Source organism: Pseudophryne corroboree, chromosome 3 (genome assembly GCF_028390025.1).
Source record: "Pseudophryne corroboree isolate aPseCor3 chromosome 3, aPseCor3.hap2, whole genome shotgun sequence".
Lineage (NCBI taxonomy): Eukaryota > Metazoa > Chordata > Amphibia > Anura > Myobatrachidae > Pseudophryne > Pseudophryne corroboree.
The window spans coordinates 332811499-332833945 of NC_086446.1; the positions used below are offsets into that span (position 1 = coordinate 332811499).

The 22447-nt window shown below is 44.1% G+C and overlaps 1 protein-coding gene across 2 annotated transcripts in view; it reads right to left on the reverse strand.

Annotated features, from left to right (window-relative positions):
* Nucleotides 1-22447, reverse strand: part of LOC135055460 (ubiquinol-cytochrome-c reductase complex assembly factor 1) — a 406324-nt gene that overhangs the window by 142854 nt on the left and 241023 nt on the right. For both annotated transcript variants that reach the window (XM_063959573.1, XM_063959572.1), the window contains exon 7: nucleotides 16575-16683. In XM_063959573.1, coding sequence (XP_063815643.1) covers nucleotides 16575-16683 — 109 coding nt within the window. The remainder of the gene's footprint in view (nucleotides 1-16574; nucleotides 16684-22447) is intronic.

A 22447-nucleotide genomic window follows, 5' to 3' on the forward strand; every position in this document is an offset into this window, starting at 1 on the left:
GTTGCCGTGGCTACCAAATCCGATAGACCGACCCCAAATAATTCCTCCCCTTTATACGGCAATACTTCCATATGCCGTTTGGAATCCGCATCGCCTGACCACTGTCGTGTCCATAGACTTCTTCTGGCAGATATGGACATCGCACTTACTCTTGATGCCAGAGTGCAGATATCCCTCTGTGCATCTCGCATATAAAGAAATGCATCCTTTAATTGCTCTATAGTCAATAAAATACTGTCCCTATCCAGGGTATCAATATTTTCAGTCAGGGAATCCGACCAAGCCACCCCAGCACTGCACATCCAGGCTGAGGCGATTGCTGGTCGCAGTATAACACCAGTATGTGTGTATATACTTTTTAGAGTATTTTCCAGCCTCCTATCAGCTGGATCCTTGAGGGCGGCCGTATCAGGAGACGGTAACGCCACTTGTTTGGATAAACGTGTGAGCGCCTTGTCCACCCTAGGGGGTGTTTCCCAGCGCGCCCTAACCTCTGGCGGGAAAGGGTATAACGCCAATAACTTCTTTGAAATTAGCAGTTTTTTATCACACACGTCATTCAATTCCTCTGATTCAGGAAAAACTACAGGTAGTTTTTTCAGACCCCACATAATACCCCTTTTTGTGGTACTTGCAGTATCAGAGATATGCAAAGCCTCCTTCATTGCCGTGATCATATAACGTGTGGCCCTACTGGAAAATACGTTCGTTTCTTCACCGTCGACACTAGATTCGGTGTCCGTGTCTGGGTCTGTGTCGACCGACTGAGGCAAAGGGCGTTTTACAGCCCCTGACGGTGTTTGAGACGGCTGTACAGGTACTAACTGGTTTGCCGGTCGTCTCATGTCGTCAACCGACTTTTGCAGCGTGCTGACATTATCACGTAATTCCATAAACAAAGCCATCCATTCCGGTGTCGACTCCCTAGGGGTTGACATCACCATTACCGGCAATTGCTCCGCCTCCACACCAACATCGTCCTCATACATGTCGACACACACGTACCGACACACAGCAGACACACAGGGAATGCTCTGATAGAAGACAGGACCCCACTAGCCCTTTGGGGAGACAGAGGGAGAGTTTGCCAGCACACACCAAAGCGCTATAATTATATAGGAACAACCTTATATAAGTGTTGTTTCCTTATAGCTGCTTAAATATATATAATATCGCCAAAAAATGCCCCCCCCTCTCTGTTTTTTTACCCTGTTTCTGTAGTGCAGTGCAGGGGAGAGCCTGGGAGCCTTCCTAGCAGCGGAGCTGTGTAGGAAAATGGCGCTGTGTGCTGAGGAGATAGGCCCCGCCCCCTATTCCGGCGGGCTCTTCTCCCGGTTTTTCTGAGACCTGGCAGGGGTGAAATACATCCATATAGCCTCATGGACTATATGTGATGTATTCTTTTTAGCCAGAAAGGTATTAACATTGCTGCCCAGGGCGCCCCCCATAGCGCCCTGCACCCTCAGTGACCGCCGGTGTGAAGTGTGCCTGAGCGCAATGGCGCACAGCTGCAGTGCTGCGCGCTACCTCATGAAGACTGAAAAGCCTTCAGCCGCCGGTTTCTGGACCTCTTCTTACTTCGGCATCTGCAAGGGGGTCGGCGGCGCGGCTCCGGTGACCCATCCAGGCTGTACCTGTGATCGTCCCTCTGGAGCTAGTGTCCAGTAGCCTAAGAAGCAAATCCATCCTGCACGCAGGTGAGTTCACTTCTTCTCCCCTAGGTCCCTCGTTGCAGTGAGCCTGTTGCCAGCAGGACTCACTGAAAATAATAAAACTATCAAAACTTTTACTCCAAGCAGCTCTTTATGAGAGCCACCTAGATTGCACCCTGCTCGGACGGGCACAAAAACCTAACAGAGGCTTGGAGGAGGGTCATAGGGGGAGGAGCCAGTACACACCACCTAGTGGTCAAACTTTTAAATTTTGTGCCCTGTCTCCTGCGGAGCCGCTATTCCCCATGGTCCTGACGGAGTCCCCAGCATCCACTAGGACGTCAGAGAAATATTGTATTAAATGACCTTCAGACTGTGTATATAAGGTGTATATGAAACATAAATGAATTGTGTGAATGTCGACACACTTTGTTTAATGCACAAAGTTATAAAAAATATTGGCTAAAATTACCTTCAGGCTGTGTGTATAAGGTGCATATAAAAAACATAAATGCATTCTGTGCTTAAATTTAGGTCCCATTGCCATGATATCTCATTATGGTATGCAATTATTCCAAAATACGGAAAAATCCGATATCCAAAATACCTCTGGTCCCAAGCATTTTGGATAAGGGATACTCAACCTGTATATATATATATATATATATATATATATTATTTGCCAGCCAATTGGTTACACATAAAACATGTTTTAGAATTTATAAAGTACAAAGCCCTGTTATATGCAGAGAATTAATATAATAGGGATGTCTGGATTCTAGCCACCTGTGGTGGAGAGTGCAGTGTTACATGCACCCCATCCTGTGAGTGGTAAGTGCATAGCTGTGCCCCGCTTCTGGTGTGGTGAGTGCTGTGGTTTTTCCTTTGTGTGTATATGAAGGGGTTAATCTATGGTTAGCTCTTATTAACCGTGGCCACTAGCTTTCTCATGCACCCCTGTGTGGACTTTATTATCCTGAACCTGTCTCAGCTGTTCTTTAGCAATCATCTTTGAGCCAGTGCAATAGGTGACTAGTGTGCCTTTAAAAGCCATAAAGTCTGTGGCAGGTACACATTACATCTAGCAGGCAGATGATGCAGCAGTGAAGTAGTCAGGTTTTAAGACTCTGTGATAGTGTAGGACCTGCATGAAGGTGGGGTACCTTGAAAATCGGTATGCATTGGCCAATCCACCAACTAAACCCCCATCATTTATTTATTGAATTGTTGAGAGTAAGTGAGTTTACTTTGGTGAGTGCTGGGTTCTGTTTGTATTTATTAGAGCGATGTGGTCATGGGCTACATGCACCCCGCCCTGTGAGTGGTAAGTACAGCTGTGTACCCCGCTTCTGTGGTGGAGAGTGCAGTGTTACATGCACCCCACCCTGTGAGTGGTAAGTGCATAGCTGTGCCCCGCTTCTGGTGTGGTGAGTGCTGTGGTTTTTCCTTTGTGTGTGTATATATATATATATATATATATATATATATATATTTGAATTGGTTACACATAAAACATGTTTTAGAATTTATAAAGTACAAAGCCCTGTTATATGCAGAAAATTAATATAATAGGGATGTCTGGATTCTAGCCACCTCGAAACACAAATCACTCTATAATGGCCCCAGTAAAAAATCAGTAGTAAAAAATAAAAGATGGAGATTTTCCAACTAGCCATGTAGAGGGCATTATTTAATAAGTGGGCATCTGATTGGACAATTAAAGGCAGCTCCTTTATTCCCATGCATTTGACACTGCAAACATGTATTTAAGAGTAAAAGGTAAAAGTGGTTTACCAGGTGCAGAATTCAACTAACTGGCTAAATGGGAGTGTGGCTATTTAAATAAAAAATAGTATTAAATGAGACAGGCAATCTGTTTAGCAATTAATATTGCAACAATTACAAAAATCGCAGGACAGGTTTTGTGTCATGACTGAAGAAAAACCTTTTCATCAGTGTTACCCGAACAATGATTAGCAGAGCTTCTAACGGCTAAAAGAGAAAAGGGGTAAGATCATGGTTTAAGCATAACATACCCTAAATAGTATGCATAAAAAGGCTACATTGAAGTGAAAAGAACATTTGCTCTCGGAACAGGTTGTGTACGAGGGTGAAGCAGTCCAACAGTTAAACGTTGTTCTTGCCAATGTTTTAAGAGTGCAGGAGGTTCCAAATGACAGATAAAAACAAACAATAATAGGTCTATGAAAACCTTTGGCAGCTTTGCTTTCTGATGTTAACAAAGGTCTCTTTAATACTGCAACTTTTCTGAAGTGAACAAAAATGATTGCTTTGCCCTGGTTCTGCCCCCAAGCATTAGGAAGGAGGGTGGACGGGCGGGACTCAAAGAAAAAGAAAAAAAAAAACATTCTGGAGTAAGCATAGTAGCAGTTAAGCATCTTTAAAAATTGTATCAGACAAGCTCTTAATCATGGAAACGTCTCAATCTATCACAGTTTTTTGTGGCTGAATTTCATATAAAAATATATAACTAAATAAAAAACCTTAATGAAAAGGGCCAAGAAGAGAAAAGGACACAAATAGGACTAGTTTTCTACCACTAATTTTGCCAAAAATTACATTAGGATTGCCCATGATTCTGCCAACTTTCCTTAATCTTCTACAAAAAAAACATGGTTTACTCGCAGCTTCTTCACTGCCAGATTAAGGAAAAACTCTATTCATTTATTTGCACTGTATTGCAGTTGGTACTAAGTAAAGAAAAATAATAATTCAGTGTATTTTGGCTAGAGGATTTGGTAATGTACTTACACTTGACTATTAATTTATGAAAGTTATAATATTCCTGTAGGACAGCAATTCCTCTTGATTACACAATTTTTTGCTACCTTCAAACTAAAACAGAGGCATCACTAAAAGATCAGGAAGGCCCCAAGTAGGCAGCGGTGAGTGGCAGTCAGCCTTTGGGGGTGCTTTCAAAGTGTTGTTTTGTGGTCTATAAAGTAGCAGTTACATCGCTGGCTCTGACAGAGTGACCCATTGTTTCAAATATTGGTATACACACTTCATACATTTGTGTGTGTTGCAGCACAGTTTTCTGACCGCTTTGTACTCTATTCAATGTATCATCTCTAATGAAAGCCGAAGTGCAAGAATTAAAAAAATGTTTTTTTTATATATTTGCATTCTGGGGGTCATGCATTGAATGAATCAGAAAACTGTGCCATAATGCACTGAAACGTATACAAAAATGAAAGTATGTAAGCTGACATTTGAAGTAATGGGATGCATGGTCATCCCCAGTGGCTTCTCCAGTATTAAGGGCCCATACACTACAATGATCTCATGTCGGAGGTGATCGCAGGCGATCACCCAGGCATCCTCCCAAGGAGCAGGATCGGCCAAGATACATTGTATGCTGCCCATTTGCATACGATATATCTTGGCGATCCTGGGCGATCCCAAGCCATGCCCCCAGGTTGGACCAGATTGAATGTGCAGCACATTCAATCTGGAGGATCTGATCCGATGCTCACGGGAACACGCATCGGAACGGTTCAGGAACACCTCTAAAATGCCCGATTTCAGACGATATATTGGACCTAATGCCCGAATTGGGCTGAAATCGGGCATTATCGCTCTAGTGTATGTGGCCCTTTACATTACAAAGTGCAAATCAAACTCCAGTGGTAACCCAGCCTAATAATCACCACCTAGTAATAAATACACTTTGATGAAGATTGGTGCTTTAGAAATGATTGCTCTAGTAATAGGATGCTCTTATAGTGTTCATTACAGGTATATTATCATCCTTTATTACATACCACCAGTACATTCCTCAGCACTGTACAATCAAGGATTTTTTCAGATACATCAGTCTATGTCCAAGTGGTACTTGCAGTCTTGCATATCCTGAGCATAGGCCTTTTTAGTTAGATGCCATGTAACCCTACCTACAGTATCTGGACTGTGGCAGATAAGGAAACACAATGGGATAAAGAGAGAATATAGACACTACACAGTTATAGCATCCAGTGTCAGAATTAAAGCCAAAGCACTCAGATGCTACACTGATGATCACTGACCCATCAGTCACAGTGGAGTAAAAGAAGATACTGTACAGCTACTCTGATCTGGTGTGTAACACTTCTGAGTGATCACATTCGATTAATACTGAAAAACAGCAGGAAAAAAGTACTGTATACCTACTTCAGTATTAATTCCTTATAATGTCACAGTCCTACCCACAAGTCCCAACTCGATTCACCTTACATAACGTAACCATAATACATGAAGTTAGAACATAGACTTCAATTAAAGTTCTCTGAACCTAAACTGTTGACGAAACACTAATCATAATCAACTTGGCGTAACCTAGGATAAATGGCATCACTGCTACATTACATTTAAATTACTTAAATAATCAGAAAACATGAAAAAAAAAAGGTAAAATTATAGTTTTGTTATTAGTTGCATGATGGAATCAGCACCAGTCAGACCAGGAGAAGGTGTGTAAGGCCATGTCATACAGAATAACATAATGTAAGACACGTAATTGTAAGTAAGAGATTATGGGGGTCATTCAGAGTTGATCGTAGCTGTGCTAAATTTAGCACAGCTACGATCAGGCACTCAGACATGCAGGGGGACGCCTAGCACAGGGCTAGTCCGCCCCGCATGTCAGTCCGGCACAGCGGCGATGCTTTTGCATTTCAGGAGTACCTCCAGGCAAGCGCAGCTCCTGAGGCTGGCCGGGAGAACCTCTTTGATGCCCGGGTCGCAGCAGATACGTGTGACATCATGCAGCCACTGCGGACTGGCCCCTCAATGGTACAGCCACGCCTGCGTTGGCCGGACCGCGCCGCCTAAACGGCGACTTAACGCAGCCGTCCCCCCTCCCGTCCAGCGACCGCCTCTGCCTGTCAATGCGCAGTACTGACCTGATCGCACCGCTGCGATAAACTGCAGCATGCGATTGGGTCAGAATGACCCTGTGTGAGATATGCTAGGAAGCAAGATGTACCAATCTAGTTTTCACTTAGGGTACTTTAAAACTTCTATGTTTAATGTGAAATAAACATATCAAGATTTGAAATGTCTGTGAGATAGAGTTTTTGAGGTAGTGAAGATGATTATACTGTACATGTAACATGATTATTGTGAAGATATCATTATTTATCACTTTCTGTCATTAGAGTTTGTTATCTCACTACAAATCATGAATTCAGATCTTCCAATTTATTGCCAAAGTAAAACACAGCCCAAAGGGCAATTTAGAGGCATAAGTTATCAATCATTAAAGGCTATTATTACACATAAAAGGAATGAAATAGGGAACCACATTTTTTATCTAATCAACAAATATAGCTTTAAAAATATGTATTTATATCATACTTACCTACTTTTCTTCTCTCCTCTCCGGGAGATACTCGGAGAGGAGAAGCAGGTGGGCGGCGACGGAGGCGGGGCTGGGTCAATGACGTCATCAGGCTTGCCCACTACACAAGCAAATACCGCGATTGGGCGGTATTTGCATATGGGCGGAGCTTCAATGACGCGATTAGCATATAATCGCGTCATTAAGCCCCGCCCCCTCCGCCGGGTCCTTGATTCAGCACAGTTTAGCTCCCCATTCTGCCCACTTTCCTAGTAAGTGGGCAGAATGCGGGAGGGGTGCCCACTCTTCCGGGGCTGCGGGGGACTACCCGAGAAACCGGGTGTCTCCTGCAGAATCCGGGAGAGTAGGCAAGTCTGATTTATATTCTACATCTGATTTGTATCCAAAAGTATATTTTCCTTTTATGGAACGTACGCAAGTGGTTAAAAGTTTTAGACCCCCTATTTTTGCATATTTTATTGAAATTTACGCAGCTTAAGGTCTCCTTGGTGTGTGCGCGCGCAGTAAGGGTTTTCTCGACTTCTCGAGCATGCGCAGTATAAAATAATAACTGAACTGCATGAACATCGGTACTGCATCCACCTCTGAATCAGGCCCTGGTTTGCAGTAAACCTTAAAACATGCATCTGGAGGGATCATGAGATTAAAGTTCATTGCAGTGCTGCCATTTGTAATGTCTGTACATTATATGGTCAATGGAAAGCTTTCACATAACTTAACTACAAAATAAATGCTATTCTATGTTTAGACGAAATGGAAAATGTGAAGAAAAATACTCTGGCAGACCACAGAGACATCAGAAGGGAGGGAACCTGCCAGAGCTGTGCACTTCATGAGCGACTGGGCAGAAGAGTAACACCCGGACTGGGAACCTGCTCATAAAAACAGATGAGGGACCCAAACAGAAGCTCATTTCCATAGCTATATAGAAAGATTAATTTACAATGTGTTTGGAATAATTTAAGCAATGTAGAAATGTAATTATAAAAGAAAAATAGCTACGTTCTTAGGCAGAGACAACAGGATGGTGAAAATACCCGTATTAGTTATCAAGAAAATAGTTCCTCCTCAATATACAAAACTTCTGGGTAAAAATGGTCATTAGTAGTTGAAATGTGGTTTAAACAAATGTTCCCCTTTAGATATCCCAAATACATAAAGCATCTTGCCTAATGTTACCTTGATTTTACAACTGGAACCTCTGCATCTAATTTCAGTCCTCCAGCCAGTGGAAGACTGGAAATTAATTTAAACATGCAACAGGGTGTCAGACTTAGGTCTGTATTAAAGGTGAACCTGCCACCTTTATCACACATGTCCCTTAACAAAAGTCTTATTTTCTTAGTATCTTGAGGTCTGCAGTGTTTGCAATAATCGTTGTTCCTCCCCTCTTACGGATTTGTTAACTCAGCAAAACATGAATATACAAAGTGTGAAATCACCATTCGGAATGGAAAGTAAAAGTAGACCTTTAACATAGTAAAGATAAAACTTTGCAGCTCTGTAAAATGGCACACGGATCTTCGAGGAGCATCTCCAGAAGGTCCGCGTACCAGGCCATTCTTGGCCAGTCCGGAGCAATGAGTATTGCTTGAACCTTTTCCCTTTTTATTCTTTTGAGAATTCTTGGGATCAGAGTAAGTGGAGGAAACACGTACACCATCTGATAGCATCTACCGCCACTGCCTGTGGGTCTCTCGACCTGGAACAATACCGCTTGAGCTTCTTGTTGAGACGAGAGGCCATCATGTCGATTTGAGGATATCCCCACCGACGTGTCAAGCATCTGAACACTTCCGGATGAAGGCACCACTCCCCCAGGTGCAGGTCGTGCAGAGGAAGTCCGCTTCTCAGTTCCCTACTCCCAGAATGAAGACCGTTAACAACGCCACAGCATTTTTTTCTCCCCAGAGGAGAATTCTTGACACCTCTGACATTGCTGCTCTGCTTTTCGTTCTGCCCTGTCGGTTTATGTACGTCACTGCCGTTACATTGTCCGAATTAACTTGAATGGCCCGATCCTGAAGACGATAAGACGTCTGCAGAAGGGCATTGTATATGTCCCCGAGTTCCAGAATGTTGATTGGAAGGATGACTTCCTGACTTGACCATCTTCCTTGAAACTGCACCCCGTGAGTGACTGCTCCTCAACCTCGGAGGCTTGCGTCCGTGGTTAACAGGATCCAGTCCTAAATTCCGAACCTCCGACCCTCGACGAGGTGTGAGGTCTGTAGCCACCCCAGAAAGGAGATCCTGGATTTTGGTGACAGACGAATCCTCTGGTGCATGTGAAGATGCGATCCGGACCATTTGTCCAATAGAATTAGCTGGAAGGGTCTTGCGTGAAACCTTCCGTATTGAAGCGCCTCGTAAGAGGCCACCATTTCCCCCAGAAGGTGAATGCATAGATGCACCGATATTCGGGTTGGCTTCAGTACATCCCGAACCATCGACTGGATTACCAGTGCCTTTTCCAACGGAAGGAACACTTTCTGCGACTCCGTATCCAGTATCATTCCCAGGAATGGGAGCCTCCGTGTTGGCTCTAGGTGAGATTTCAGAAGGTTCAGAATCCACCCGTGATCCTGGAGAAGTTTGGTTGAGAGGCCAATGCTGTCCAGCAACCTCTCCCTGAATGGCACTTTTATCAGAATATCGTCCAAGTACGGAATTATGTTCACTCCCTGCTCTCGGAGTATAAATATCATCTCTGCCATCACTTTGGTGAACACCCTTGGTGCCGTGGAGAGACCAAATGGCAGGGCCTGGAACTGGTAGTGACAGTCCTGTAGTGGAAACCGTAGATAAGCCCGGTGAGGCAGCCAGACCAGAATATGAAGGTACGCATCCTTGATATACAGGGACACAAGGAATTCCCCTACCTCCAGACCTGGGATCACTGCTCTCAGAAACTCCATCTTGAATTTGAACACTTTTAAGAACGGGTTCAAGGACTTGAGGTTCAGAATTGGTCGTACCGAACCGTCCGGTTTCGGTACTACAAACAAGTTGGAATAGTACCCCTTGTAGTGTAGATGAGTCTGTACCAGTTTTTGGATCGCCTGCTGTAAAGTTATACTTGCCTCCTGTGAAGCTGGTAAGCCTGATTTGAAGAATCTGTGAGGTGGGAGCTCTTGAACTCCAGTCTGTAACCTTTGGAAATAAGATATATTACCCAGGGATCCTGGCACGAACTTGACCAGATGTGACTGAAGAATTGTAGTCAGGCTCCCACCTGACAGACCTCCAGGACTCACGCTCCACCATCATGCTGAAGGCTTTGAGGAAGCAGAGCCTGAGCTCTCTTCCTGAACACCTGCAGTTGCTGGTTTGCGTGGTTTACCTCTTGTGCCTCTGGAGGCCGTGGAATCACCTCTGGATTTTCCCTAAACTTGGCAGTTCGAAAGGACTGTAAATTTTAAGTTGAATAAGATTTCCTGGCTGGGTGAGCTGCGGAAAGAAGACACGTAGACTTACCCGCAGTAGCTTTGTGGATCCATTTGCCAGTTCGTCTCCAAACAAGGCCTCTCCTGTGAATGGTAGGCCGTCCACGCCTTTCCTGGAGTCCGCAACAGTAGTCCACTGGCGTAGCCACAAGCCCCTACATGCTGACACTGCCATAGCGGTGGTGCGTGCATTAAGCAAACCAATCTCTTTTATGGCTTCCCCCCTAAAGGTCGCAGAGTCCTGTATATGCTGCAGGAGTAAAACAACATCCCCCCTAGACAAGGAATCTAACCTCTCAATTAGGTTACCTGACCAAATAGCAATGGCTTTTGTGATCCACGCACATGCAATAGTGGGTCTTTGGGCCACAGCAGCCCATGTTTTGAGTGTAGTCTCAATTTTAATATCAGTCATATCTTTTACGGAGGCTGCACCAGGGACAGGCAATACAATTTTACGTGACAGCCTAGAGAATTATGCGTCCACTATCGGTGGATTTTCCCATTTTTTCCTATAATGCAGAGGAAAAGGAAAAGATGAGAGCAACCTTTTAGGGATTTGAAATTTCTTATCAGGATTAACCCACGGGTCTTCAAACAGGGTATTCAATTCCTTTGATGCAGGAAAAGTGACTGAGGACTTCTTTTTTACATTAAAATAAAATTCCTCACACTCCTCTGATACCTTATCAGGAATTTGCAGAACATCTTTGATAGCCTCTATAAGAGCTTCTATTCCCTGTGAGAGAGTAGTATCCCCCCCTCCAAATCCACCTCGCCCTCCTCCATGTCTGACCCGTCAGCGTCAGAGTCAGACTGCAGGATATGGGCCAGAGATCGTTTTTGCGGACAAATGGGAGGGGATTGAGACGCTGGTTTGGGGACTGAGTCTCTATTCATCAACTCATCCACAGTCTGTCTTTAGTATTGCGTCTCTTCCTAACTGCGGGATAGCTTTGTAGAAATATTTGAGATCATTCCCTTAATGAAATTAACCCATTCGGGGTTCAGCCCCGCTATGCTGGGAAGGTGCACTGCCCTGAGTACCCAGTAGTGAGCCCCCTGGTGAAGAGGGACACTCCGCTGTACAAGAAACACACTCTTTGCCTGACATAATGTAAATGTGACAGCACACACACACATAGGGAAGCCAAAAGCCAATCCCGGGCCATTTTTTCAATCCCGGGTATCGGGATTGAAAAATGGGCAATCCCAGGATTCCCAGGATTGGCTTTTAGCTATGTGGCCGCCCCTCACCCCGCCCACATAACTCACCATATACCAGGAGCAGGTGGGTGGGGAACTACCTCTGGCAGCTCCCAGCAGCGTGTGATGGTGCAGCATGACCTCTCACACTGCGCTGGGGAGCCGGAAGGAGGAAGCCGGGCAGCGTCTGTGTGTCCTGTGGATGCTCAACGCTGACCCCTTAATTCCTTGGGAATGGAGCTTCCAATTCCGGGATTGAATACCGGACGTTTTTGGCCCTAAATCCCAGGATCCCGCCGATCCCAGGATTGGCCGCCACCACACACACACACACACACACACACACACACACACACACGAAAAGGTTAAGCACAATTAACCCACAAAGAGCCCTTCAGGGAGACAGAGTTATTTAGAGCCAGCCCCCACCGCACCCTTATCGCTAATGCCAAGCTTAGCCAGGTCGCAGACTAAGTACCCTGATAGGGGACCTAGTACACTAATAGTCGCTCCCCCCCTGCTATGACCCCCTGGTACCGCTGAGGTAATCTGGAGTCACACTGGAGGAGCTGCACGTCCCTGTCAGTCAGCATCTGTGTCCACTGCAGAGGGAAAATGGTGCTGGTGAGCAGCTGGATCCGTCCATAGTAAAGCCCCGCCCCTTCAATGGCGCGCTCTTACCACTTTTTTTATACTGGCTGAGGTAATCTGTTGTTAAAATGGAGAGAAAACCGTTTTAAGGCTGCTTTTGCCAGTGTGGGTACTGTGTACAGTGTACTGAGACGCAGCTGTGTACTGTGTTCTGGAGACGCAATCCGCCCCGGTTAGAAGCCGAGCGTCTCCGTACCCTCATGCCGCCATATTGGCCGACGGGGTTCACTATGGTATGCCGGCGGTCGGGCTCCCGGCGACCAGCATACCGGCGCCGGGAGCCCGACCGCCGGCTTACCGACACTGTGGCGAGCGCAAATGAGCCCCTTGCGGGCTCGCTGCGCTTGCCACGCTACGGGCACGGTGGCGCGCTACACTATTTTATTCTCCCTCCAGGGGGGTCGTGGACCCCCACGAGGGAGAAAAAGTGTCGGTATGCCGGCTGTCGGGATTCCGGCGCCGGTATAGTGTGTGCCGGGATCCCGTCAGTCGGCATACTGAAGACCACCCTGGCCGACGACCCACTAGTCGGGACACCGGCATAGTACTCACCACTCTTCTTTCTTCTGGCTCTGTTAGGGGTGGCGGATTGCTGCGGGAATGTACGCTCGCCATGGTGGGGCTTGAGAATAGTTCCCTCAGGAGCTCAGTGTCCTGTCAGCGGGGAACAGGACCATTAACCCTTCAAGAGGTTGGGCCGTCCCCCCCCCCCCCCTAAGTCCCATGAAGCAGGCAGGCTGGTGCCAACCATCCCTGCCTGAAAATAACAAACATAGAAAATAAATGCAGAAAGCATTCAGGAGCTTCCATAAGCGTCACCGGCTTCTCCGGGCACATGTTCTAAATGGAGTCTGGTAGGAGGGGCATAGAGGGAGGAGCCATCCCACACTATCAAATTCTTAAAGTGCCCATGGCTCCTAGTGGACCCGTCTATACCCCTTAGTACTAAATGGAACCTAAGTATCCTCTAGGACGTAAGAGAAATACAATTTTATGATATCACCGATCCCGTGTCATCACTCTAATCTGTTAGCAAATTAAATCTCATAGTTTAAAAAAGTTTATGGAGCAACAGCTTGCCACAGCCGAACAGGATCATAACATTCTAAGGTTGCTTATTAAAACCAAAAAACAAAGTAATTGAGCTGTAATATAAAATATTAAGATATTGCCTTGAATTTATTGTTGAGCAGTAAAGCTACAGGACATGAGCAATAGACACTGGCTTATCAATTAGTAATATACTGTAAGAGGCCAGTTAGCAATATCCATAGCCCTTAAGATGCTGCCCTTTCCCCCTCCTCCCAAACAGGACATATTGGGGCTGCTACATACAACAGTTTTTTTCTGTGTCTCCATTAACATAGCTGCCCCCTCTGCTACCGGTTATAGAAACACCAGGACTCAGTGCTTTATTTATATTAAAAGTGTAAAAAGAAATTTTAAAATAATGTTATACAAATTCAATAAATCTTACATAATGGGGGGAATTCAAATGTTTGAAAAGTCAGTTGGGTGTCTGTTTTTTCCTATCTAATAGACAGGAAAAAGCAGACACCCAACCGACTTTTCAAACATTTGAATCCCCCCCAATGAAAGTTGTAGCCAGGCACAATGTCATTTAAATCAACAAGTAGCAGTTTCACATGTTCACTTTTGTTACTGTGTGAAGTTGTGTTGCTTACAGAGTAATGGGGCAGATGTACCTAGGGAGCCACAACAACGCACATTGGGAGAGTACTTATGATGACACCATCCACTTCCGAATTTGATTTTTAAAAAAAGTTCCTTCTTCTGGACAAGCAGCTTCTCAGGAACTATTTATATAGTGGGTACTCTGTTAATCACTTGTCATGTTACCCTTGTATGCAGGGACATGGGGCCTAATTCAGACCTGATCGCAGCAGCAAACTTTTTCTCTAATGGACAAAACCATGTGAAGTGCAAGTGGGTCAAATATAACATGTGTAGAGAGCGTTAGATTTGGGGTGTGTTCAAACTGAAATCTAAATTGCAGTGTTAAAATAAAGCAGCCGGTACAGGTTGAGTATCCCATATCCATATATTCCGAAATACGGAATATTCCGAAATACGGACTTTTTTGAGTGAGAGTGAAATAGTGAAACCTTTGTTTTTTGATGTCTCAATGTACACAAACTTTGTTTAATACACAAAGTTATTAAAAATATTGTATTAAATTACCTTCAGGCTGTGTGTATAAGGTGTATATGAAACATAAATGAATTGTGTGAATGTAGACACACTTTGTTTAATGCACAAAGTTCTAAAAAATATTGGCTAAAATGACCTTCAGGCTGTGTGTATAAGGTGTATATGTAACATAAATGCATTCTGTGCTTAGATTTAGGTCCCATCACCATGATATCTCACTATGGTATGCAATTATTCCAAAATACGGAAAAATCCCATATCCAAAGTACCTCTGGTCCCAAGCATTTTGGATAAGGGAGACTCAACCTGTATTTACCCTGCACAGAAACAACATAACCCACCAAAATCTAACTCTCTCAGCACGTGTTATATCTGCCCCACCTGCAGTGCACATGGTTTTGCCCATTAGAGAAAGATTCTGCTGCTGCGATTAGTTCTGAATTAGGCCCATAGCCAGAATATTGTGGGCCCCATAGCAATATTTTAAAGATGGCCCCTGTCCCAATGCTTCTAGAGACACCTCTCCGCAGCACTTATTAATTTTATGCCCCATAATAATGCCCTAGTTCATTTTCTGAATCATAGTAGTGCCTTAGTTAATGTTATTTCCCAAAGTAGTGCCCAAGTATATTTTATGAACAATAGTAGTGCCCTAGTTCACATTGTAGGGCTGCCAGTACACATTGTGCAAAACAGTACTCCCAATTCACATTAAGACATACAGTATCGCCAGTTCATATTAAGTCATATTAGTGCCCCCTGTTCATATTATTCCACAATATAATGCCTCCACTTGATATTGCACCACATCACAGTACCCCAGTTCATATTATGCAACATTATAATGCTCTACAGTTAATTTTTTTTATCATATTACAATGAGCAGGTCCAGGGGCATACCTAGATATATTGCAGGCTCCAAAGCAAAAGTTCTTAAGGGCTCCTATGTTACTAACACGTGTCTTACTTTTAGGTCTATTTTCATGCATTGCTTGTAAGTTGTACCCTATGTAGTGCCTCCAAGATGGCTGCCCCCACTCTCTTATTTAGGATGAACAATGTATGGTTCTGATGGTTTGGCAAGGATAATTGGTCTTGCCTAGTATTTTGTATCTCCCACATTATGGTCCCGATTCAAAGTTGGACGCAAATGCAGACGGATTCGCAGCTCCAGATAATCAATCTACTGCGCATGCGTCAAAGAAGCACGGCACTTGCGCGGCGGTATTCTAAGCATGAAATAATGAAAATGTGCCATTTGCAGTTTCAGACACAAGTGACTGAAAGGAAGCGTCTGTCTGGGTGGTAACTTTGCATTTACTGGGGGTGGCTGGAAAAATGGAGTAATGTCTGTTGAAAACTGAAGAGTGTCAGGAGCATTTTATGGGAGTGTCAGAAGCCATAACAGAGGTCTATAGAGACGCAGCCTACAGGCAGGGTCAGAGCTACGTAGCATAGGGTGAGTCCATCGATGGTGCCGATACTTGCCGCATAGCAAAATACGCTACAGACAGTTCAGGAATGGGCATTTTAAACAGCAGCTCGGGGAGTGGTTATCTGAGCGCAGCAGTGCAGATTCCATTGGCTATTGCGCTCAACCTTTAAATCGGGCCCTATGTGTCAGGTCTTCTAGGCATTGCCTGTTCTGCTCAATGCAATCCTATGTAGTGTGCATGAAATGAATACCTCACCTGGATCCTTTGTGGGTATGAACAATCCTTGGAACCGATGACCCAAAATCGCTGCCTCACAATTATTCATGGTGTCTTGTATATTATACAAATCTGAAAGTCTATATCATGTTCTGTATTTTCCGAAAATCAAAACTGCTATATTTTTGTAGTACATGTAAAGCACCTTGAGCAATTTTGGGGAAAAGCACTATATAATACAATTATTATTTTTCTCTGGGAATACAGAAGTCTCATCAATTGAGTTAAAGGCATGTTGAAAGTAAGGTATACAGTAGTGCTAACGAAAATCATGTAAGAAATTAGTTTAATTCAGGAGAATTTTCTTCTCCTGAAGCTGAACAGAAGCAAGGTTTTGTCCATATTGCAAAACAATAGATAAGACAACAAAACTTACCCCCATCACTTTCCCACGCTGCTCAGCATCTTCCCACATAGAGTAGACAATGAATCTACACATGTACTTCCCAGCTCGTCCTTCCTGCTTCATTCGGACCATACACATCCTAGAAAAACACATTACTGTCATTCCGATGCCCTTCATTGTACTGTTTTTATAATAATCCATTCACAGTTTGACATATTCCCATTTTGATACAGTGGAAAACTGGCCTGGTGACTTTATCATGGATTTATTTCCTATGTACTTAGGGGGTAATACAGATCTGATCGCTGGGCAGCGATTTTTGCTGTCCTGCGTTCAGATAGCCACCGCCTACAGGGGGAGTGTATTTTTTCTGTGCAGGTGTGCGAACGCACGTGTAGCAGAGCTGCACAAACTGATTGTGTGTAGCCTCTGCGCAGCCCAGGACTTTCTCAGCCGCTATGATCAGATCAGCCTGTTCGGGACCGGATGTGACGTCAGACACCCTCCCTTCAAATGCTTGGACACGCCTGCGTTTTTTCCAGACACACCCTGAAAATGGTCAATTGCACCCACAAACGGCCTCTTCCTGTCAATCTCCTTGCGAACGCCCGTGCGAATGGATCCTTCGCACAAACCCGTCGCTGAGCGGTGATCCCCGTTGCAGCTGTGCGACGCGCCGGCGTAGTGCGGTGCATATGCAGTTCGGATCTGATCGCCCGCTGTGCGAAAGTGCACAGCAGCAATCAGATCTGAATTACCCCTTAGATGGTCATAACCTATAGGATTCATCTTACATATGGAAGACTGATGAGAAAAAGGTACAGATGCAGCTAAATTAAACAAAGATCACTTATTAGTTTAGCTCTAAATAGCTATAAGAATGTTGTACTATGATCGCACACCTCATTACATTCTACTCAATCTGTATATCTCATACAGTACTACTTTGCAAAAAAACTTATTCCTCAGTCATTATGAAAAAGAATTCTGTGCCCAAGCATGGATATCCTTAAAACCTGGATTGCTAATGTGCCTTGAGAACTGAGTTTGTAAGCACTGATCTGGAGATGGTCATACCTTGAAATGATATAAGGATGGCATATGATACATACTGAATTGAAAACATTTTTGAAAGATGGGTGTGCTTTAGCCAAATAAAAGCAGATACAGTTTAAAAGAGTCAATAAAGGATAAAGAGAGACACAGAAAAGAATGCACCAGGAACGAAACAGATCCCCTTGTTGCTGGAGGTGGAGCTTTCTAAGGTGGCTAGGGAAGCAATATAAGAATCTCTGCAGTCATTTCCAACTTAGTACACAGGCAGGTTGGAAGCGCGGGCCTGGTTTTTATTTTTTATATTATCTGACAATGCTAAATTCCTTTGTCGTATAAACAACCCTTTATGAAGCTAAGAACACTGTACGCTGTTTACTGAAGAAGTACCGTAATGGTACGCTAGTTGCGTAACGATCGCTCAGCCGTAGGCGAGACGCTCAAGCGTCACGTTCGCTCACGGCCCAGGGATCACAGGACACGTTATTGGTTATGTCTAGGGTAATGATTCGCTATGGCGTAGCTTACGCTCGAGACCACGAGGAGGTCACCAGCGATGCAGACGCTCACAACTCTATACCTTTATGATAAAACCTTATACCAATGAAATACACTGAATACCTTAATGTGAGTACAGGGTGTAAGTGCAACCTTGTGTAACCTGACTACCTACAAAGCTGCTTGAGCGTCACCGACGCTCAAGTGAACACTTAACACTATAGAAAATACACAGATACTGGTTTAGGTTCCAAGGCCTATTAACTGTATTATATCTAATATACTTGTAAAAGGGGATGACAGTACAAATGATACACTACAATATAACAGAGACTTCCTAACCACAGAACTAAACAATAAATACAAAAAGACAATACTACACTGACCTAAATGCAATACAATACAATACTATCTAATACAATACAATACTAGCCTAGTCTAGGGGAGATATGAGAGAACAGAACAGAACAGAGAGAGAGAGAGAGAGAGAGAGAGAGAGAGATGAGAGAAATTGGCTCACAGAAAGACAATGATTACGGAGAGAAACTTACGCACAAAGGGTATGATCGCCTGCGCCTCGATATCCAGCTCCCGGCTATCAGCAGATAACCGTTGATGAGAGAGTGAGAGCTGGATGTGGTCGGCCTGCCTATTTATGCCCCACACACAATGCAATCTCCTGGTCCTACAATCCCATTGTCCATTGGCCGAAGGAATTCGGCCCTGCATCATAACAAAAGGTCATAGGGTGATTCATACAGGTGGGCTGTGACGATTTCCAACAGCTCAGGTGGGTGGGAAACTGGGTTTCCCGCCGCATACCTGAGTATGTGTAAATAATAGAAATGGACATAAACTTCTTATGTCCATAACTATTCGCACGAGCGATTAATACGCTCCAAACCAACACCGGAATATTGCTAATTAAATACTCTTCCGATGGGTACCAAACACTGCTGTATGATTCCTGTTAGACCCTTTGTACGATATAAAGAGGGATTCCTCAGCTCTGGGACATTGTATTTTAACCAAACTTTCAGAATCCATCGAAGGGACCATGATCTATAAACTACATTAATTGTGAACATTTGTAACGAATGAGTCGCACGCTACGACTACATAAACCCTACCGTAAATACGCATACCGCGCCTGCGAGTGCACGTTATTGCGGGTATGCGCATCCACGGGAGAGCGCACGCACGCGCAGCGCGGACCAGTGTGCGGTGCAAATATGGCAACGTGCATTGAGACATTTTTCTGACTTTGACAGTCCACCCTTTGGCAGTCAATAATAACTGCCACAAAACATTTAAGGAGAAAAATGTAAGTCAGGGGTTAATTGATTTCCATGGTTGGGTAGGGGAGGAGAGAGGAGAAGGTGTGAAGAGGGTATGACCTAGTGAGATAGCAGAAGCATGTGTGTATGAATCCATGTTTGGGGGGTCATGTATCATCGTGCCGTACGTGTTGTAAATCAAGCTTCGAGGTATTGCGAAGTATACATTTGAATTCCTTCTTATCCTGTGGTACAGGTCTGTGGATGGGCTGTCAAACTTTACCGAGCTCATTTCGGCTGTGGTTGTAACAAAATGGGGATGCACATTTTAGTTGATGATACATGAATGGGGGAGGTATGTGGTTGCTGATATCTGTGCCTGTATTCCCTATCGTCTATGTGTGTCGTTACCTGAGGGTTGTAGAGATGAAGATAAAGAACACTTACGAAAAATGCAATGATATTCTATGTCAGGGAAATGTACATCTGTTGTTGAAGTTGTGTTCGGTATCTGTTGAGAGTCGTCTTCTTTGCGCTGTTTTGCTCCTTAGGCATGAGCAACAAGCTTTGTCAGTGCCATCAGATTTACAAAAATGTTGGGCTAGCGTGAGTTTAAAGATACTAGGGAAACTGGGGATCCATGGCAAAGTTCATCAAGTGTCCATATTTAAAGTTGTCAAATCTTCTTCTTTGGTGCTTGTCTGTTGTCTGTATACATCTCGTCTCGTCAGCTTCCTCGTCCAAGGGGGTCTTTGTATCTTGGAGAAAAGCAGAAAAACAGGTGAAAGAAACGGACCGTATAATCGCATTTTCATCACATCCTGGTTTCTATCATTGGGTCATAAATCAAATCCAGGTTAATTACTGTTTCCTCACTCCTCAAGCTCATCACTTTTGTACTTTGTTTGCACCTCATTAAAGCCTGCCCGCATCTAAATATCAATCCAATCGATATAACGACACCCAAGATACATAGTAGAAACTTTCCAACATCCATTATGACTCCTTGAGCCCAGTCTCCCAAACCGGAGAACCAATTTCGCGGGTTCAACCATGACACCCAACCAGTCAGCTCATTACCTACAGCAGCAAGGGTGAGATTGTGTTTTCGACGAAATTCCCACTTTAATTGCAGAATATCATCCATCTTTTGGTCTATGACCTCTACCGGATCCTCGGTGCTATTTGTGATATACGTGCAACACTTTATGCCGTACTGTGTTGCCAATGTAACACAATATCCGCCTGTTACTGCTGTAAGATAATTAAGAACCATCCTATGCTGAACTAGTTCTGTTTTATAAGCTTGAAGTTCTCTTCCAGTGTATCTAAACGTGTCATCATACATTTCAGTGATATTATCTAACAAATTGGCGAGTGCGGAAATGTATCTATAATTCATCACTCCCCGAGCGGTACGAGTGAAATCTAACGCTACCAGAACCTGAATCCTGGTGGATTCATGGATAAGATCAGAGGCCGGATGCTCTAACCTTTCTGACAGTTGTCTTTTAACTCGGTGCTCGTAATGAGTGTGAGTATAAGGAGCTTGGGCACCACGGTGTATGTCCTTCATTTTGTCATGTGTAACAGTCATCACTTCAGGCAATACTTTTCCAATATAACACAATCCTTCAGAGTTTGGGGCAAGCCACTTGTACGCCTTTCTCCCGCATATGAAATATGCATCATCGGGGAGAACATATGGGACGGAGAAGGACATGACCATGTTACAAACCTTCCAGGTGAAATCTCCTGACCCTAATTCTTCCATCTGCCTAATGCACGTATCAGTTTGTATGACATGTGCACAGTATCCTGGTGATACCTCTCCAACTCTAGTAATCCTATTTCCTAAGGTATATCGATACCGAAAAGATTTTCCTCTACTGGCTATGTGGCGTACCAGCTCTGTATCTGTAGGCATTCTATCTGCTCTGTGTGAAAAGGTCATGGCAAGGTTGCTCCATGACACTTCCCAATTTCCCGGTTTTCTGGGATTGGAGATGTTAAAACATATGAGGGACCTATCCACATGGTATTGGTGGAGCTTCAAACTAGGAGGGCTGGAGATATTAAACCTCCGGTCCACCGGTCTCCCACCACTTAGCTCAAGTACCTCCCCTAACGTTAAAGGAAATGGTACTAGCCCTGATTTGCTGTGACCCTGAGGTACTTGAGAGCATACCCAACAATCTGTTTGGTTTAACACGTTACCCACTAAGGAGTGATAGTCACTCAATGGATGCCGGTCTATATGGATATTAAAACTGGATTGGCATTTCTTTGTTACAGAGCCTACAGATACAACTTTCTTTTTGAACTAACATTCCTTCACAGTTGTTTACAAATAACATGGTTGTTAGATCGTGCCCGGTACTCGCCTTTGCTTGGTGATTGGGTTGCTATCGGAAATTTACACCTCCGTCTCAGTCATCAGGACCTTTCTGGATCCTTTCTCGACCTCACTGGTACTCTCACCGAAACAGACTGCTCTGGTCAACATCATGGTTAACGGGAAAATCCATGTCACAGTCTCTTGGGGCAAGTCCATCTTACAGGAGGAGAAAAGAAGAAATTTGTAAAGGGGGTATAAGAAAATCAGTTTGAGGGGGAGAGAACTCGTTACGATAATAAGTTCTCTCGTTTTGTTGTTCTTTTTGTTCTGCTGTCCTCTCAAAAGGTGCTGTCTCTTCAGTCTTCCGAATGAACCTTCTGGTGATGTAATCTTTCTTCCTAACTAGCGATCTTTCTGTGTGGAGCAAAAATCTGGCATTACCATTGGTTAACACTTAGGGGTGACATACCATCTTTAAATCATGGAAACATGAGTGAGGAGAGAGAGAAAATAAAAAACAAAAGAGATAGAGAACAATTCATGTGCATATATACATTACATAACCCGACAATAACCACCAATAAGAGAAGAGAAACAAAGCATTTTTAAACGTTGTCAACATTAAGAAAACATTGTCAGACTATTAGGCTGTCGTATCTACGTGTCTAATGGTTTCCTTGAGCAGTCCCTCCCCACCAGCACTTGCATTATTCCACTGTCTGTATCTGGCCAGAATA